This window comes from Narcine bancroftii, chromosome 8, assembly GCF_036971445.1.
Source record: "Narcine bancroftii isolate sNarBan1 chromosome 8, sNarBan1.hap1, whole genome shotgun sequence".
Lineage (NCBI taxonomy): Eukaryota > Metazoa > Chordata > Chondrichthyes > Torpediniformes > Narcinidae > Narcine > Narcine bancroftii.
The window spans coordinates 12,382,735-12,404,468 of NC_091476.1; the positions used below are offsets into that span (position 1 = coordinate 12,382,735).

Here is a 21,734-nt window from a genome sequence, read left to right on the forward strand (position 1 = left end):
GGAAACTGCCAAAATGTTTGGCCTGGAAGTCAGCCTGAAGAAAACTGAGGTCCTCCATCAGCCAGCTCCCCACCATGACTACCAGCCCCCCCACATCTCCATCGGGCACACAAAACTCAAAACGGTCAACCAGTTTACCTATCTCAGCTGCACCATTTCATCAGATGCAAGGATCGACAATGAGATAGACAACAGACTCGCCAAGGCAAATAGCGCCTTTGGAAGACTACACAAAAGAGTCTGGAAAAACAACCAACTGAAAAACCTCACAAAGATAAGCGTATACAGAGCCGTTGTCATACCCACACTCCTGGATACTAAGATGGGCTAAAAACATCACAAGCATCTCTTGACTGCTCCGGGGCCACCATGATCCACTATAAGGCTCTTTCTGTGTCAATGCGTATGAATGACGCCAACTCGGCAGGCGGCACTACGGCACCAGTTGCCCCGCCTCTATTGGCTCCGGAGAGCGCTACAAGGTGCCGCTCGACATGAATGAATCACAGGAGCAGCCTTTTAGGGCTACTCCATGAAAGGTAAGTTCATGTTTTCCCTCTGCACTTATAGCCGACCTCCAGCTGGAGGCCTGGCATGAAAGGGCCTGAAGAGAGACTAGTATAAATAATTACAAGGGAAAAAAAGACAAAGAAAAAAAACTTTACTTCAGATCGCAGAAATATCTCTTGCACCTCATATCGATTTAATGCTTTAAAATGGGCTTCGTATTGCATTATAAAATTCAACAGTTGTTGTTGTGCCCTGTCCCAAAGTTCAAAATTAAAATTTATTGTCAGAATGCAGTCACAACATCACATACAATCCTGAGATTATTTTTCAGTGGGCCAGGCAGAATTTCTCATTACAGTAAAATCCCTGTTATCCAGAATGAAAGCAGCCAGCAAAAAAAATTGCAGAAAATAAAAGGTAAAATATAAGGAAATTTAAAATAGATGCACCTCGCCATTTGTTTGCCACTCACACAACACTCAATCTCAAGCCACTGGAAAATTCACTTCTCCAGCATCTACCAATCCCCATAGGTGCTGGATACCAGGGATTTTACTGTATTGGTAACTGTAAACTGTACTCATAAGAAGAACAGTAAATAAACTGCACAAATGCAGAAGTTTAAATATACAGTAATAATAATGAGTAAAGTACGAGTCCTTAACGAGTCTCTGAATAGGTCTGTGGTTCAGGAGTCTGATAGTTCAGGGGTAGAAACTATTCCTGAACCTGGAGGTACAAGTCCTGTGACACTTGTATCCTCTTCCTGATTTCACTGCTATAAATCAAGGGAAGACAATGAAGCAAAATAACAGAAGAACTCAAAATAAAGGACAGCCCCTCTGAAAATATATCATTCCTTTCATATGATGAGAATGGCGCATTTGCTTTAGTATGTCCAGATTACATAATCAAATTCTACCTCTCTAATCACATCCTTACCTCTGGATGCAGTAAACCTTGGTAAATCTAAGCAAATTTCCTGTTGTACTTTTGCCAAATGCACTAATTCCAACAGTAAGAGCAAGCACCTCCACAGGCCTCAAACAATCTTATAGAACAGCACAGTACAGGCCCTTCAGTTTTTTTTTAATCAGCCTCCACAGCAACCCCTGGCAGAGCATTCCAGGTACGGACTACTCTTTAAAAAAAACTACCTCTAATATCTCCCCTAAACCTTCTTCCACTCACCTGAAACAGATGTCCTCTTGTTCTGGCCCACTGCCACCCTCAGTATAAGATTATGAGGAGCAGAGATAGAATGGTGCTTGCTATCTACTCTTTCTCTGCTCCTCAATCTCATAGACGAGGGTTGGCCAACCTTTTAATTTTTAATTTAGACACACAGCATGGTAACAGGCCATTTCGGCCTACAAGTCCATACCAGGGTATAGGTTAATTGGGGGCATGGATTTGTGGGCCGAAATGGCCTGTTACCATGCTGTATGTCTAAATTAAAAATTAGAAGGTTGGCCACCTCGTACAAAAAAACACTGAGCAATCTGGCACACATTAATGCCAGAAGCAAAGAGAACTGTAATTTTTCAAGGCAGTTGTGAACAGTCATCAGGAAAACTTCCCATTATTTTTCCATGAAACAAGCAATGGATTTAGCTGCTTCATAATACCCATAGCAATGGTGGCTAGAATTTGCATATACAATACAGTGGAATTTCCTGCCATTATCAAAATCTTCCTAATATTGATATAATGATCTCTTTGAGGCTTTCTTCATTCAGGCCTGGGTCTCACTTGAAGAAAGATCCTTGGCACGTGAAAGCTGTGATCTGATCAGACGAGCTGACCAGCCAATCACTTTTTTTTTTGCAAACAGGAAACTAGGAAGCAAATTTTTAATAAAATTGTTGCATAATGATATTGATTTTTAAATAAAGAGCGGGACACACAAGTCAAAGCAGAGTAGGGATTTTAAAGTATTCTGCAATGATTTTTAGTATTTGTGCAAAAAAAAGCATAAAATTAGTCTTATGGACCAGGTAAATAACCATTATTAATGACTTACCATACTGTTTACAAGCCTCTTGTGACTAAGCGTGAGATTTTCAGGGTACTTCACAGCAGGACTGATTTGTAAATAGCCTAAAGTTCATTTCAGTGCAACTTATTTCAGCTTGACTACACTGGAGAAGGCTAAAAACAGTTCAGTTTACTGGGTGAGTTACAGCAACATTGGGATTTCTACATGAAGCAACACAAGCTCCCAAATCCCAAGTTATCAGTTTTACAGAGTAGCGAGAGTGAAAACTAATATTTACTATCACGTAAAAAAACAAGGTTCAGCAGGTCAGGCAACATCTGTGTAAGAAGAACTACCAATTAAATTTGCTGGTGGAGGACCCGCTTCCAGAATTGGGAAGCAGAGAAAACAAGCTGAATTCAAGTAGCAGGCAGAGTGGTTTAGGGCAGGATAGGACAAGCAAAATAACCAATGTAAGTTGTCAGGATTGACATGATGACAAACTGGTCGATAGATGAATGGAGGAAGACAGAAGGAGAGAAAACCAAAGAAAATTGAAAAATCTGCTGGTCAGAGGAGAAAACTAGCAGTGTGAAAAGATCAAATTCGCCAGTTTTGATGCAAATAGAGAATGAAAGTTATTGGAAAATGTTATGCTCAATATTCAGTTCAAATGCTGTAATGTGCCCAGGTGAAAATGAAGTGCTGCGCTTCAAGGTAATTTTGAGCCTCTTTCGAACGGCGGTGAAGATCAAAGACAGAAAGGTCGTAGATGGAGCGGGACAGGGAATTGAAGTGACAAGCTTATGGTTGGCCGGGCGGACTGAAAAGTAGATGTGGCACCAAGTTATCGCCCAGTCTGTGTTGGGTTTATCCAAGAGGAAGAGGGTCATACATGAGCATCAAAAGCATCATGCTGGATTGGAAAATGTGGATTAGAGTACTGCAGTATGGTACCTGGATGAATAATGCCTCATCAGAGAATACCAAGTTTTTTTTATCTTATTTTTAATGCAACGTTTGAATCATTCTTGTCAAGAGAGGAGTGTTGAGAGTTTAGTCAATTTAAGAGGATTGAAAATGCAGGCTTGTAACACATTGATAAAACTTTCCATTTCAGCAAACAGGTATTACACTCTACTCAACTTTATATTCTAATAACCAATCTAATCATATCACTCATAATGATTTGTAAATCAAAAGTCCCATTCATTGCAATATTTCATTTTTAATCAGCTTTCTCATAAATGCTGTGCTTTGAAGACTGGGTCTATTTGAAATTCAGTGAAAATGTGTGCTTCTAGTCAATCTATATCTCTTGCTTCTCAGTTGCTAATGTGGAGGATCTCTTCTCAGCACACTTGCAATTGATCATTCATTGTGTATATACAGTAAATCCCTAGTGTCCAGCAGCTACGGGGATTGCAGATGCCAGATATGCAAATTTTCAGGTAGTCTAAAGCACATTCTTACAATGCCTAACTAATACACCAGAATCAAGAGTAAACATTTTAAAAACCAAAAGATAGTGCAAAATGTAAAGTAGTTTGGAAAAAAAAATCAATGTATTGTAGACCTTAATTATGTAAAGTTCACTTTAATCAGGTAATTTCTGTGAGTAACTTACAAAATTTAAGTTCGAACCCCGTTGCACTAACCACTACGTGAACCATGCCACCATCATAATTAACCACCTCTCCCAAGTTTACAAATAGAGCCTTACCAAATATACTAATAAAGATAAAGATCCTTACTATGCAGGGATAGGGAGACACTTTGGGAGAGTCGTCCCAATGGCAAACATAATCAGCCGGTTTCTCATCCTGGACAATGTCCTTTTATTCAATAACAACTTTATTGAAACTTCATTCAGGCAGCTGCTGCAGGCAGAGAAAGACTGGGGGACTCCGCTGGCTGAACGTTTGCTCTCAACTTCACCAAGTTGTATGTTTCTTTAGAGAACAGTTACTTTTACAATTTTTAAACTTTTATTTAATTTTTTAAAATTTATTCTTATCTATTTATTTATTTGCCCGCCTTTTTTCTGACCAGCTGCTTGGGCAGCGATTGCTTGAATTCTGTTGACCAGGGATTTTACTGTACAAATAGCACTTCACCCTATCACCATAAACATATATGTCATTTGCTGATTTATTGGTCATTAACTTGACCGTAATGACAACCATTTGTTGTCATTGACCGTAATGACAAACATTAATTATTTTTTTAAATGAAAAAATCAGAACAATTGCTTGACTTACCTTGCAAATTAGTTGGAACTGAAGAATGACTAATTAAACAACATAATAAAATGCTGACAGGGCCAGATTATGGTAATTTAAAAATGATGTGTGCAAAATATTATGGTTTCAGGCAAATGCTTTGGTTATTACCAGAAGAGGATGATATTAGACCAAGAGGTGGTCATGGGATCACACGGCTCAATGATCTGATGAATTGGGATGGCATAACATCAGGGACCATTAAATCAAATTGTGCAAAGTCTAAAATGTACACACACTGTGTTAATGATCGCCTCTCATCAGATGTCTTTAGGGCGAATGTGTAGGGATCTAGAAAATCCACACTGATGTGTATAAAACAGAATTATAAACCTTAATAACATAAATTATGCATTTGAATAAAAATTTATTGTCATACTTATTTATAAATTTAAATTTAACAGTTATAAATTTCAAAAAAATGCAAGTTCTATCTTTGTCCTGAGTCCAGTGTCCTGAGTCATGCAATTCAGTTCACTCATGAATAATTTACTCTGATTTTACTTCCTCCACCAAAACCAAGTGTCTCCTTTATTTTCCCATCTCCTCTGAATAAAAAAAAACAACCCAAACAACCTAACTCCTACATTTCTTCCAGTGTTTCCACAAAATGTCCTATGATTTATCAATACCTTTGTTCAAAAGTTAATTGTTAACGAACTATTCCAGTTTACTCCAGCTATAGTTCCCTCAAATGCAATTCAACTGAAGTTTTTGTTTTTAAATTTTGTGTGGATTATGTTTCGAGGATCAGCACCATTAACATTTATTTCTTTTCAACTTTTAGAGGAAAGCTGAGAAGCTCCATGAAAAAGCCTAGTGGGTTGTGGTGCAGTTTTGCAACACAGCCCTTTCAAGTTTTAACATTTAGAGGGAGTGTTTGAAGGTCTCTTCCTTTTGACAATCATTAAAGACCACAAGATATTTTGAACACCTCAAGGTCGCAACAAGAGAATTTTGGATCCATTACTCTCATAAAATTCTATACCTCTTCTAAAGGAGGTACTTTTCCAAGATGGCACAGTCAGGAAACAAAGGGAGGCACAGTTAGTGCAATGCTATTTCAATGACAGTGACCCAGGTTCCAATCCAGCGCTGAGTGTAAGGAGTTTGTACGTTCTCTCTGCGACCTGCATGAGTTTTCCCCAACCCTCAAAAAATGTATGCGATTTGAGGTTAATTGGTGCATTTGGACAGTATGGGCTCGTGTGCCAGAAGGGCCTGTTTCCGTGCTGGATCTCTAAAATTAAAATTCAGCAAAGAAATGGCTCTTCAACCTCCTGAATCACACCAATCATCCAGCTCTAGTTTATACCAATCCTGCACTAAACTCAATTATTTTATTCCCCGTGTATTCTCTAGATTCTACCGCTCTTCTACACAATAGGGATAAACTACAGCAGTAAATAATATTAAAAAATCTCTGGCATGTGGGAAGACACCAGAGCTCCTGAGAAAACCCACATAGACACAGAAAGAACACAAAAACTCCATATAAACAGCACCCAAGGTCAGGACCTAACTCGGGTTGTTGGTTACCTTGATCACCAGCATGGAGTTCATGCAGTCCTGGAATTTCTCGTGTGCAGACTCAGAACTTCTACTATCAAAACAATGATCCCAAGTGATGATTCTATGATACTAGGTACCCACAGGGAAATTATAACCATAGAATGCACTGCTGGGAATGCAAAGTAGAGTGCAGCGTATGAAAGCAAAATTCCTGCGAGCGCCGAAAATGGTTCCACCTTTATTCAGAATCTAAGTAATTAAAACCTTGCTCAAGTACAATGATGGGCATGTTCTGCTTAGTCAAGAGTATTTACCCAGCTTACACCTCACCACAGATGAGGTGCGCCCTTCATGATTGACACTGTACCTCTCCAGCTACCGCAGTACATCCTTGCAGCCGTGGAGCTCCTGTGGTCCTACTGACTTTACTTTCTCAGCTCTTCCATAGAACAGGGCAAGGCACAAGGAGGATCCAGGCCACAGGGAAAGTAGGGCCCCAACAACAGAACACCAAGACAGTCTTCCAAATTTTGTGAAGATCAGAAATAATTAGAAACTGTTGAAAAGAGTTTTAAAAACTATAAGTTGTGATTTTTTTTTAGAAGAGGAAAACACAGTAAAACCCCTGGCACCTATGGGGATTGGGTGATGCCGGATAATTGAATTTCCTAAATGCTTAAGGTTGTGTGTTGTGAGGTATAGCCATATTAGTTAACAAAAATGTACCAATCATTATCCAAATGCTTAAGGTTGTGAGGTGCACCAATTTTAAACTTCCATATTTTATACCTACAGAACAACTCTGATTATCCGAAATGGTTGGGACTGGGCCTATGTCAGATAAACGTTTTTTTTTTCCCCAGAGAACTGGTCATTTTTTTAAAAAAAACAGCCCAATAGCAACAACAAATCACTTGTAAATGTTCAAACGACAACAACAAACATCAAGACATAGTGCTTTCTCAGCACTAAAATAACGTTTAATTCTCACCAAAAAAATTGCTGGCCTCCGCCAATCACTGACACGTCCCCACCGAGCCCCCACTCGTGCTGGGAGCCCGAGGTTCCCACTCCTGCCTGGGAGCTCAATATCCCCAGTCAGTTCGTCTCCGAAAAAATTTCAGAGAAATGAGGATTTCAGATAACCCAATTTTGCATAATTGGAGTTGTACTGTATTTATTTTTTTGCCAGTTCTTGAGGCCTGCTGGTTGCTTGAATTCCAGATAACAGAGGTTTTACTACACATGATTAGTAACCTAGATAATGTAAAATGAGAATATGTAGCAAAATTTAAAATAATAAACAAGACCTCAACCTTTTAAATGAAGCTCAACAGCACTATTGTAACGTATGCCAGGTGTGGTTAGCATGAAGTTGTGGAAAATGTATGCTGCTTCTCGGCTCAGTAATCTGTGCTACATCCCTGGATTCAATGAATTCCAGCTATGACAGGTGAAATAGGGCAAAAAGATACTATGCATTAAATGAGTGTGTAAAGTTTTGCAATTGTTATTGTCACAAGAACCATTTCCATAAAGTATATTATCTAATGTTGAAGGACTCCAGAAGTGTGAGAAGCAGAGGGATCTGTGCCCCAGAGTTTTACAAATGCTACAGTGTGTTATGAGGAAAGCAAATTGTACAATGGTTACATTAGTCATCCTCTTTTGATAAAGAGTTTTGCAACATCTCACTATTTAGATAAATGTGACCATGCTTTGAGGTAGAGTTTATAATTAAAACAGTGATGGAAGTTCACAAGTCCGAACCGTTGAAATTTGACCATCTCCTCCACAACCTCCATCAGTACCGGAGCACCACAGGGCTGTGTTTTTAGCCCACGACTCTACTCACTTTACACCCATGTCTGTGCGACATGGTACAACAACAACTCCATCTAAAAATTCACTGACGATAACCTAGTAGTGGGTTGTATAAAAAGAAACGGAGTCAGCATACAAGAGGGAAATTGAAAACTTGGCTGAATGACACCAACAACAACCTCGCACTCAATGTCACCAAAACCAAGGAGCTGATTGTTAACAGGGAAGGGAAAACCAGAGGTGATCGTTGAGGCATCAGAGGTGGAGAGTATGAGCGAATTTAAGTTCTTGGGAGTCACTATCTTGGAGAATCATTCCTAGACCCAACACACCAATAGCATTGTGAAGAAAGCATGTCAGCGCCTCTACTTCCTCAGGAATTTGTGGAGGTTTGGTCTGACACCAGAAACCCTGGCAAATTTCTACAAATGTGTGATGGAAAATATGCTGACTGGCTGCACACAGTGCAGGACATCACAGTCAAAACCCACCTGACCATCAAGAACATCTGCAGGGAATCCTGCTGTCGGAGAGCAACAGCAATCTTCAAGGATCCATATCACCCAGCACACATTCTGTTCTCGCTACTACCATCAGGAAAGAGGTATTAATACCACAAGACTCGCACTACCAGGTTCAGGAATAGCTGCTACCCCTCCTCCCTCAGACTGCTCAATGACAAGCTCAATCAGGGACTCATTTAAGGACTCTTACTCAAGCAATTTATTGATTTGTTTTCTCTCTGTACTGCACAGTTTGTTAACATTTTTTTATTTGTTCACATGTTACGTTTGAGTGATGTTTTTTGCGCTACCAATACGTAGTAATTCTGCTTCACCCACAGGAAAAAAGAATTTCAGGTTGTATCTGATGTCATGTATTTATTCTGACAATAAATCTGAATCATAAACACCTGACGTCCTTGGTATATTTTGCAGCAATGATCATGGGAGATGCTGCTGAGGCAGTCTTAGTGGGGGACTATAGTTCATTTGTACATGGTTTACCCTGGAGCAACTGTGCATAGCTGATGAAGGGAACCAGTTGTCCCATTCACATTGGGCTAACCAGCATGCAGGCGTCAGATCGCCCCAGGAATGATGCACCCTACCTAGTCAGTCCATTCCCAGAGTGATCTGATGCCTGTGTGCCAATTTGCGAGCGTTGCCACTAGCAGGTTAATGGTAGTTTACCCGTTAATTACTGGGATAAAGTGCCAGTGTGAATGGGGCTAATGTTGAGGTGATTGATGGGGTGGCAATCTCATGGTCTGCTTTGTTTTGGATGGTGTTGAATTGTTTGAGTATTGTTGTAGCCACACCCAGCCAACCAAATGGGAGAATATGGTGCCTCACTCCCAACCTGTGGCTTGTAAAAGGTGAAAGGGCTTCAGGTCTCCGCAGGCAAGTCACTCGTTACAGGATCCTCAGCCTCAGACTTGCTTTAAGCCATTTTATTTTGGTACATGGACCAGATGCGTTTTATGTCAGTGGTCGATGGTGAAGACTCGAAAATGATATCTTCAAGAGTGGGAAATGATTGTTACCTGTGACCTGTTGTTTCATCAGCCATTTCATCTCATCTGAAATTTCTACCACTTGCATTAATGAACCTTGGGCACTTTTTATTACAGTTTCCACTCAATCACAGTTCACCACAATCAGTCAAACCAATTCAGTAGGTCATTATGTATCAAGCATTAATTACATTCTATTTAAAGCAACTACTTACAATCTCCCAATTTAAAAAACTTTGTGCTGAAATTTTTAATATTTTTAAATTTACTCCTCCTGTTTTATTGTTTTTAAACATGAAAATCAGTGACCGTTTTGACAATGTATTTTGGAGTTCAGATCTCCACACCAAGAATGCACATGGACTTGTAATGTGTCAGCACCCTTTACTGAAAGGATAATGTTAATGTGTTTATGGGATGTGGGTACTGATAGCATGACAAGCATTGTCTAATTGACTTTGAGAATGTGATGAGTTAGCCTCTGAACTGCTGCAGTCCATCTGGTGGAGGTACTTCCACGACCGTGATGGTTGATTGGTTCCAGCATTTAGACCAGGGGTAATGAAAAATTAGCAGCGTATTTCCAAGTCAAAATAATGTGTGACTCAAGGGAACCCTATTTGCTGGGTGTACCTGCCACTCTGGCCTGAGGTGGTTGAGCTCAGCAGGACTAAAATATGCTGCCAAAAAACCTTGATGAGTTAGTATGCTGCATTTTATGGCTAGTACACAATTTAGCCAGAGAGGGCAAGTAGCCAGGATGTCATTTAATGTGTCTTAATCTCCTGCTAACCTTTCCATTCCAATTACCACTGATCGTATTGAAAGGCGTAACAGGTTCAGTGAATGGCCTGCTTCTTTCTCTAATCTTATTCAACTTTGAAATCCATTAAAATGGTTTATCCATTAAAATTTTGGCTTTCTTGCTGCATAGTGATAAACAATCACTTAATAGTTTCAGCTGCAGCTACATTTTAATTCTTTGTATCAGTTGTGTTAAAATCCTGAAAGTTTGGACTCCTAACAAAACTGCCAATTCAGGTTCAATGTCTAAGTTTATGATTCACATGAAAAATATCAAATTGAAATTTAGTCATATTGTTCTGGACCAGGGACAGTGACTGTGCAGCGGGAGAAAGTGTGGAATGCGAGAGCTGCGCTGAATCTGGTAAGCCCGTCTCCTCCAATCAGGAGTGCAGAAGACATGCGCTGCAGCAGATAAAACCGTCCAACCTGCTGAAGAACGAACTGTCAGTGGGTTCACCCTGTAACTCCAGCTAAAAGGCGGGAGGCTGAGCTGATCTGTTTCCAGGTGCTGTTGTGACAGCAGATTTTACACTCTGATTTCCAAAGTGTGTGTCTGACCTGTGCTTCTCCAGTCCCCTATCAAGAAGAGGACTGTGTGTGACAAAAGTCACTTGGTATAACCCAAGGCAGGGTTTTGGCAGAGAAGATTTTGTGTGACAGAGGATCACCTGGTGCAACCCCAAAGAGCTTCGGAGCTGCAGTCTTCATGCTAGTGACTAGGAGGTCACTGTGAGAAACTCCCTTGTGAGAAAACTGAAGGTGATCATTACTGCACAGACCTGCCAAGGTCGTAAGTCTACTCAGTAATGACAGTCATGGGGGGGAGGGGGGGCGCATGGCGTGATGGTGTGAATGAAGTACATCTCCCATGGGAGAATTAATAACTGACATTTTTTTTAAATGAGTTTATTTTTGAAATGTATATAATGACTGTTCTCTTAGGAGGGGCAGAGGTTTTTTCCCCCTTCTATTATGTGCCACCAAGTGGCAAGAACCACTTTTCACACAATAGAGGGAGATAGTACTTGTCTTTTTTCTGGCTATACTTTTTTTTGGGGGGGGTTCTGTTATGTTTTCTTTTTCATTACTTTCTTTGGACAGTGATGTCATGTGTGGTTAATAGTTTTAGGATGTGGGATGTCCAAGAGGAGAGGCAAAGGGGAGTTTTGAAATTTGGGGAAATAGGTTAATGGTTAATAGTAAGATATTAAACTTTGTAAGTTTTAATATAAATGGGCTTAATAATATAATTAAAAGAAAGAGGGTATTAGCTTATTTGAAGAAAATTAAAGTTGACTTTGCTTTTCTACAGGAAAAATATTTAACAGAGAAGGAACATCAGAAATTGAAAAGAGATTGGGTAGTACAAGTGGTAGCTTCAACTTTTAATTCTAAAGCAAGAGGAGTGGCAATTTTGTTCAAGAAAATGTTACCTGTGAAAATTCAGAGTGGTTATTGATCCTATGGGAAGATTTGTCTTGGTTCATTGTCAAATTTATTCTGAAATGTGGACATTGATGAGTATTTATGCACCATACATAGATGACGAACAATTTATTCAGGATACTTTTATGTTTTTAGCTGCTGAATAAAAAAAAAATTGATAGGAGGGGATTTTAATTGCTGTTTTCATCCAGTTTTGGACAAATCAACAAGATCAGCTATTGCAAGCTAAAGCAGGAAAGGTACCTTGAATGTAATGAAAGAGTTGAATGATAGATATTTGGCAAAGATTAAATCCTAAAGAAAGGGACTATTCTTTTTATTCACATAGGCATGATTCTTATTCTGGGATAGACATTTTTGATGTTGGCACGATTACAAGGAAGAGTTATGAAAGTGGACTACAAGGCTAGAATTTTATCTGATCATTCATCATTTTTAATGGGGAAGGAGCAATCGGTTTATAGGTGGAGACTTAACTCTACAAAGTTAAAGAGAAAGAAAATCTAGAAATTTTTTAGAAATAAATTGTAATTCAGTATTTAATAAATTTATTATTCAGATGTATTAAAGGCATATTTGAGAGGACCTGAGAGGTATTATGGCAAAAATTAAGAAAGATATGTCAGAAGTTGATTAATTAGAAATGGAAATAGAGAATTTGGAGAGGGATTCACAAAAGTTTCAGGTGAGAAAAGAAAGAAATGAATAAAGAAAAAGCTATTATTATTATCATAGAATGGAAAAATTAATTGAGAGAAATAAAAGATTATGAATTAGGTGAAAGGTTTTAGCTTGGTAGCTAAAAACAGAACAAACTTCTAGAAAAATTAATGCTATTAGAAAAAGCTCAAAGATGATTACTTATAAACCCAAAGAAATTAATGATTTATTTTAAAAAATTATTTTAATTTATATAAATCTGTCCCTACTAGAGATTAAGTTAAAATTAAGAATTTTTAAAAACTCAGATAAATGTATCTAGTTTGAAACATCAAAGTCAAAGAGATTTAGATGTTCCTTTTATGGCAAGAGGAGTTAGTGAAGTACTTAGTTCATTGCAAAATTATAAGTCTCTGGCAGAGGATGGTTTTCAGCCTGAGTGATTTTTTTTAAGAAGTTTAAGGCCCTTTTAACATCTCCTTTTATGGAGATGTTAAAGCAGGTGGTGGAATCTCATTTCTTACCAGAATCTTTTTCAACTGTGATAATTACAGTTAAAGATCCGTTAAATCCAGCATCTTAACATCTGATATCACAACTAAATGTAAATTATAAAATTGTTGCAAAAATGTTAGCAAATAGACTAGCTAAATATTTAATTCATATGGACCAAACAGAATTTGTCAAAGAGCAACAATCTGCCAGTATTTTTTTTAAAAAAGGTTAATTTGTTTAACTTATTTAGTTCAAAAATGAGATGATTTAAGTGTGGCATTAACTTTGGATGCAGAAAAGGCTTTTAACAGATTAGAATGGGATTTCTTGTTTAAAGTATTAAAGAACTTTGGCATTTATAAATTTGGTAAAACTCCTTAATAAAAAAAATCTACTTCTTTTCCATTATCTAGATTGAGTCATCAAGGTTGTCCTTTAACACCAGTTTTGTTTATTTTAGCAATAGAACCCTTAGCGGATCTTATTAGACAAGATCCTAAGATTAAAGGCATAATGGTTAATCAGGAGGAATATAAAATTAATTTGTTTGCTGATGATATTTTAATTTTTTGATTGATCCTATAAATGCTTTGTCCAAATTACAAGCAAGGTTGGAAAAATATGGGGAAATTTTTGGATATAAAATTAATTGGAAGTGAAATTATACCTTCAGTTAGGGGTGATTATACTAATTGTAAAATGGTTTCCAATTCCAGTGGCCAGACACTAGTATTAAATATTGAGGTATTCGAGTTGATAATTATTTAAGAAATATATATAAATTAAATTATTTGCCTTTACTTAATAAAATTGTTGAAGATTTGAAAAGGTGGAATACCCTACCTATTACCTTAATTGGTAGGATAAATTGTGTTCAAATTATTATCTTTTCTAGAGTTCAATATCTTTTTCCCCCATCTCAATTCCTCAAAAAAATTTTTGAAGATTTCAATGCGAGTATTAGAAAGTTTTTATGGAAAGGGTTTCTTTGGAAAAATTGACTTGGAAGTTTTAATTGGCGGGGCTTACAACTTCCCCATTTTAATTCCCATTTTAAGAATTACTGTAAAGCTGCTCAATTGAGATTTATTAATGCACAGTTTCATTTAGATAAAATCCTTGCTTGGGACAATATAGAATTTATTAAGATAGGAGAAATAAATTTATAGGGTTTTATATATAAATAGAATACAAAGTTGTTGGTAGGAAATGGGGAAACACCCACTTTGAACATCTGATTGAATGATGGTGATAATGAAATAGGTATGAAAGATTTAATATCTCAAAAAAATGCCCCTCTGTCAAAATAGATTTATTTGATTTTCAATAGATAATAAATCAAAGATTGTATTGAGAATGGGAAATTTATAACATTTGAATGAATGAAGGATAAATGTAATGTGCCAAACAATACTTTATTTTGTTACTATCAAGTTAAATAAGTCTGAGTTTGACATTACCTAGTCAAAGTGAATTGGAGTTACTGATTTGTGATAGTAATGTAAATAAATTTATTTCTGTAATGAACAATTTACTTCAAAGGAAAGCCCCCAAAATAGGGTGGCACAAGTCGAGATCAAGATGGGAAGAAGATTTAAATAGACAAATAAATGAGAAAGACTGGATAGAATTAAGAAAGAATAATATGGAAAAAATCATAAATGTTAGATACAGGTTAGTTCAATATAATTTTTTGGATCAACTATATTTGACTCCACAAAAATTAAATAGATTAAATCCTTCTTTGTCAAATTTATGTTTTGGGTGCAGACGTGAGATTGGAACTTTTTTGCAAAGTCAGATATTTTTGGTTGGAAGTCGGTGATTTTTTTGGAACAGATTACGTGTGTCAAGTTCCCAAAGTATTTGATATTATTTTTATTGAGTAATATTAAGGTTATAAGACCTAAATTAAAATTAACTGTATATCACATTGAATTTGTGCAAATATTTTCAGCATTCCTGAGGAAATGCATAATATCATGGAAATCAGATATAGATTTACCTATGGAAAGGTGGCACGCAGAACACTATAGTTGTATACCATTAGAGAAGATTACGTATAGTTTACAAAATAAACATCACTTGTTTTGGAAAATATGGCGCCCATGTTTACAAAATGTGGGTTTTTAGGTTTGATAAATTCTCTGAAGACCTCACTTGATAACCTCCAATAATAGAATTTATGTTATAAATGCTTTATTCCCTCAACATTATCCAGTCCTTTCTTCAATTTTTTTTATTTTTGGGGGGAGTGGAGGAAGTTGTGTGGGGGGGGGGAAGTAGGGTTTTTATATACATACATATATACACACACATATATATATATATATACACATACATACATATATATATATATCTCACATGTATAACCTTCTGAATTTTTTGTAATTTAATGAAATGTAATTAATATTGTGGTTTGAAATATAAATAAAATATTCAAAAAAGTGGCAACAATCATCTCTCTCCCCATTCATCTCAAAGAACTGTGCACAACTGAATTAAGACCTTAAAGCCTGGAGACCAGATTCTGTGGTCTGCTCATTTGACTGACTTGGGGTTATGTTTTAGGAGTTTATTTTGGGGGATTTGGACTTAGACTGTAATGGTCTGAATTTTTTCCACATACACACTGTAAATATTCACGGTTAGTATAAAGTTGCCAGAAAGGCTTATGTTTGGATGTTGAGTTTATTGAGATAATTATGTTATTGACAATTGTTAATAAATTTTGAGTTAAACTCAACCCATCTGCTTGTGCATCTTTCAATTGCTGCTGGTGAGGCGTTACAATATGTTGTAAACAAGTTTTTTCTCTCTCTCTCTCTCTCTCTAGCGTTCCAAAATAGCAGTATATGAAAAAATGTGGTCCTACATGAAATCTGCTGAACCATCTGTGTTCACCAAGACGACGGCCGATGGAGTTGCCAAAGTCCGGAAATCAAAGGGAAAGTTTGCCTTCTTACTAGAATCAACGATGAACGAATACATTGAGCAGAGGAAACCATGTGACACCATGAAAGTAGGAGGGAACCTTGATTCGAAAGGCTATGGAGTGGCAACCCCTAAAGGCGCATCATTAAGGTGGGTGGAATAGTGTAACAATATTCTATGTTGTTATAGTATTCCACCTGCCCTGATGTTTCCTGTTTTTTTTTAATTTAAAATGTCAAGAATGTAAGGTAACAATCTCTACTTTGCTTAAAACCTGGATTAAGTCAGGATGGTAATATAGTTAAAATATTTAATGCATCCGTTTTCTTTTTGTTTAGTGTGCTGTTTTTTTGATTGTCCGTACCGGTTTTCATTTTTTTTTAATTCTTTAAAAAAAAATTTTTAATTAATCTGGTAAAGTTAAAGTTGTCCTGTGTGAAAAATGTTTGACTGCATGACATGTTGATTTTTTTCTTAAAGGCAAATCCCCATCCCGCACACTTCAGTTTTGAACAATGTGATCCTTCATGCCACCTTCCAATATTAACACTTTATTTGATGTGCAAGCGTTTCGCCATTCCGTGAAAATAGCCAATTTGTCCTATTGTGCTCCTTTCACGTACACTTCTTACAATTGTTCATTTTCTTACAAATATGTTTTATTGTTTCAAGAAATGCTGTTAACCTCGCAGTATTAAAACTGAATGAACAAGGCCTCTTGGACAAATTGAAAAACAAATGGTGGTACGACAAAGGAGAGTGCGGCAGCGGGGGAGGTGACTCCAAGGTCAGCCTCAATGTCACCACAAGCGGGTACCTTAGTACAGAGTAATCGGCAAGGCTGTTGCAGAATTTGCAAAAAAAATGAATCCATTTATTTGCACGTAACCTGGTCATGATGTTGGTACAACAGGGATCCTCACCAGATTGACAGCCGAAAGATATGTTATGAAGGTTGGAAAACATGGGAGAAGGTGGCTTTTATGTAACACAAAGGTTCTGTTCACAGCAAACCTAATGGAAAAGTTTTTTTTTTTAATTACACGATTTCGAAACCACTGGTCTTTGGAAATCTGACCTCCTCCTAAATGCTACTTTCCCAGAGGTAAAAGAGAAATTGCACACCTGCCAACATTCAGATCAGCTGATGTTTCTGGTGGATATACACGGGCATAATACTGTGAAGAGTTTAAACTGGCAGAGGAGATGTGGCCTTTTATGTTTGGAAAATATAACTAATTAGCCTTTTTAAAAATCTATTTCCAAACAGAATAATTTGCATTCACAATGAATCAGTAAGTGTGCAGGTCTGGAAGATCTCAACACAAAGCAGTTCCATCTTGTCCAAGCAAGATGCTTAGTTTGAATGTTGAAATAAATGCTAGCTTCAGTTGCAAGTAAAGAAGGTGCTTTCTGGATTGCTTTTTTACAATAGTTGAAGCAGAACTGGTACATCAGTATGCAGAACGTTATTTTTCAGCCACCAAGCTATCCTTTAGCTGAATTGAAAATAACTCCGATTTTTTTTTCCCCCAGACACTACAAGTGTAGAAATTCAGCTATATTTGTCTGCCTTGAGTGGATGTCATAGCCTTAATCTCTGATGCACTGCACCCCTAATATTCAAACCCCTGAAGTGAATGGACTGAATGGAGTGGATTACTTATAGCTACTGCTCTGAATCAAAGACAGAATTTCTGCTGCCACAATTCTTTAGTTTTATCAAATATTTTTAGGATTTATCTTTCCATTTGATTACCACATCTAAAACAATCCTAGCCAATGTTTCAACAGTGAATATAGATTTTGTTTTAGTTATTGGTTCAAACCATTAGAGTACAAAGTTATCCACAATATATGTAATGCGACACCTACAGGTTAAAATCTGCTTCTGAAATTCAGTTGTTACCTACATTATGTGATAAGCACATATACTGCCATTCATAATGTTTGGGGCAAAGACATTTTTTCCCTTTATTTGCCCTATGCTCCAAAGTTTTACATTTGAAATCAAACAGCTCATATGTGATTAAAGTGCATGTTCCAGATTTTATTCAAAGTTATTTGTATAGATTTTGGTTTGACCCTGTAGAAATTACAGCAGTTTTTTTTAAATATATTTCAGGGCACCATAATGTTTGGGACAGTTGGCTTCACAGGTGTTTGTGAGTACTCAGGTATGTTTAATTGCTTCATTGATGCAGGTATGAGAGAGCTAGGCTCGCTTCTAAGCTTTTGATCACCTTTGGAATCTGTAGTTGCCATTTTTCAACACGAGGACCAGAGTTGGGCCAATGAAACCCGAGAAGCCATTATGAGGCTAGAAAACAAGAACAGTAAGAGACATCACCCAAACCTCAGGATCACCAAAATCAACAGTTTGGAAGAAAAACAACATGCTGTGAGCTCAGTAATCCCAAGAATTCTCATCATAATGAAGAAAAAATCCAAAACGCTCAACTGGCAGATCAAAAAACTCCTCAGGTGTGGATGTGTCAATGAATAACATCTATAAAAGACTTCATGAACAGAAATACACCATGGCCAAGCTAGTATGCTTTGGATCTTGGGCAGTTTCTTTACATTTCCACACTCCTTTTGCATCACTCTGATACGGGTTAATCCTGATCTCATCAGTCCAAAAGACCTTTTTCCAGGAATCTGCAGGCTTATTTAAATACTTCTTTGCAACTGGCCATCCTTTCTGTGGCAACCTAGTGGTTTGGATCTTGCAGTGTAGGCTCTTTATTTCTGTTCTGAAGTTATCTGTCAACAGTAGTCATTAACATGGCTACTCTTGCCTCCTGAAGAGAGTTTCCAATCTTTTGGACATATGTTTTGAATTTTTATTCATTCTGAGGATGACAGAAGAATTCTCAGCAGTGGAGGTCTTCCTTGAAATACCAATCCCTTTGCAATGACTGAGCATATCAGTGTGCTTTTTTATTTCTTAATGATGTTCCAAACTGTTGATTTTGGTAATCCTTAGGTGATGTTTCATTCTTGTTTTTCAGCCTTAAGATGGCCTTTTTGACTTACATTGGCACAACTCTGGTCCTCATGTTGAAAAATGGCAACTACAACCTCCAAAAAGCTTAGAACCAAGTTAACTATCTCTTATACCTGCACCAATGAAGCAATTAAACACACCTGAGTACTCACAAACACCGGTGAAGCCAAATGGCCCAAATATTATTGTGCCCTGAAATGGGGAAATTATGTATAAAAAGTGCTGAAATTTCTACATGGTCAAACCAAAATGTATACAAAGAACCTTGTATAAAACCTGGAATGTGCACTTTAATTACATACGAATTATTTGGTTACAAATTTAAAATTGTTGAGCACAGGGGCAAATAAAGGAAAAGAATTGTCTTTGTACCAATCATTATGGAGGGCACGATCTATTCCAGTGGTCTCAAACTTTTTCTTTTCACTCACATACCACTTTATGCAATCCCTATGCCATTGGTGCTCTGTGATTAGTAAGGGATTGCTTAAGGTGGTATGAGGGTGGGAAGGTTGAGAACCACTGTTCTAGACCCAATTGTTACGGAAGTATTTTGCTTGTGAAAAATTGCCATTGTCCTTTGAAGTTATGAAACCGTGCACCTAACGAGTTAATTAGTACAATTAAAACAGTGGTTTTCAAACTTTTTCTTTCCACTCACATCCCACCTTAAGCAATCCCTTACTAATCACAGAGAACCGATGGCATGGGGATTACTTAAAGTGGGATGTGAGTGGAAAGAAAAAGGTTGAGAACCACTGGTCTAATCAAAGACAAACTTCTTGATGTACTCTGGAAAATATTGTCCCACCTTGATTCAAAAGTTGGTTTGATCAGATCATTGTCCAGAAAGCTGTTTTTGGCCACCTTTGTTAATGGAAATAGCAAAACTTTTTTTGTCCAACATGAATTGATTTAATTATTTTATGTTCCTTTTAAGTTTCATATCCCATTATTATCAAACATGCAATGATGGGAGAGTAGTTAGGGATAAATTATTAGCTTCCTATATTCACATATTATGTTCACGAATAAACTTCAGAGGAAAATTTTCTTGAACAATTATGTTAAAAAAAACAGAAAAAAAGTGGTTTACTTGAGAGTCTCTCAGATCACTAATGGATAAAGATAATTTGAACAAATGGAATAGATGCCACACACATCTCCCTATTCACCATTCACATTTTCAAGGAAGCACACACATGCTTCAGAAATCTCATGTGTGCAAAGCTTAATTAGTCTCGAGAGAATTGGGTTAGATTGAGCAGTCCACAGCCATATGCCCAGCTCACTAGTCTATGCCATAAGAGATCTGTGATAATTGAGTGACAAACTAACTGTTGAAGGAAACAAAGTGCCCATTTGTGAGATTAAAATATTCCCAAGGATGAAACACAAACAGGTTAGTTGCCATAATTTGTCTTTGCCGATTTTTTATATTCCTCATGAGACAATATCCATCTGTTTTAATCAATTTCTATCAAAAATCCATCATTATTTTACTCAAACATATCCAACTTTCTTTGGGATCAACTGGTCCCTGTGGTAGCAAGTTCTGCACTAACCAGATTCTATGTTAAAAATATTTCTGATTCAAGTCAGATTCAGATTACTTCACAAGTGGCAACATCATTGATACATTATACTTTGAAACATTTTCACATTTTTCAAGGCCTCCTTCCCCTGAGAAAAGAGTCAATATCTGTAGGAGGAGTCCAGAGTGAACAAAGAGAAGCTGGAGGAACTCAATAGATCAGGCAACATCCATGGCCGTTAACATTTCAGGCCAGGACCTTTTATCAAGAAACAAATGATGCCAGTAGCAATGTGATGTCCCAAATCCTGTACTCAGTACGCCAAATGCCTTCTTCACCACTCTATCCATCTATGTTGCTGTATTCACGGAAGCATATTTATAACCCTAGGTCTCTGTTCGATAACACTCGCTGTAAATGGTATGGCCCTGGAGAAAGTCTGCCCTGGTTTGACTTATCAAAATGAAAAGCCTTGCACTTATCCAAACTAAACTCCATCTGCCATTCCTCAGTCCACTGGTTCAGTTGATCAAGATCCTGTTGAAATGTTAGGTCCACTGTACCACCCCAATTGTAGTGTCATCCACGAACTTACTAACCATGCCATGAACATCCTCATCCAAATAGTTAATATAAACGGCAAACAGTGGACTCCGCACCAATCCCACTATTATACCACTTCTCACAAGCCTCCAGTGTGAAACACAACTTCCACCAACACCATCTGTCGTCTCCCATTTTTGCATCCAATTGGCCAGTGAGCCAATTCCCAATTCCCTTGCAATCTGCGGTACCTTGTCAAAGGTTTCACTATCATCCACGTAGATAACAATCCTGCCCTCGTCCATCCATTAAAAAAAATGTTTGCAAGGTACAGTATCCCATGCACAAAGCCATGCTGACTCTCCCTGATCAGTGTTTGCCTTTACAAATGCCTGCTTGTCTCTCAAAATCCTGTCCAATAACTTACTCATCACTGAAGATGGTAAAAGATTTGAAAAAAACAGTAACTCAAAATACAAACATGTCCTATATACCACAAAAGTTGGGTTTCAAAAGCAGTTTCTCCATGTCATCACCATCAGTCTGCTTTGAGTTTGCAGGTCCCTAGATATTTAATCATCATCCAACTCTGAGTTCTGAATTATCTCATTATGGCTTTCGTCAACTTGGTTGTTAGATAGCTCACGCTATCAGCAATCAAAAAGTTTCATATCTTCAGTCC

The 21,734-nt window shown here is 37.4% G+C and overlaps 1 protein-coding gene across 7 annotated transcripts in view; it reads left to right on the forward strand.

Annotated features, from left to right (window-relative positions):
- LOC138740366 (glutamate receptor 3-like) overlaps positions 1-21,734 on the forward strand; it is a 265,786-nt gene that overhangs the window by 228,771 nt on the left and 15,281 nt on the right. For 5 of the 7 annotated variants that reach the window (XM_069892912.1, XM_069892910.1, XM_069892904.1 and 2 more), the window contains exons 13-14: positions 15,867-16,114; positions 16,637-16,751. In XM_069892912.1, coding sequence (XP_069749013.1) covers positions 15,867-16,114; positions 16,637-16,751 — 363 coding nt within the window. The remainder of the gene's footprint in view (positions 1-15,866; positions 16,115-16,636; positions 16,752-21,734) is intronic. The other 2 variants (XM_069892911.1, XM_069892907.1) reach the window with 1 other exon arrangement.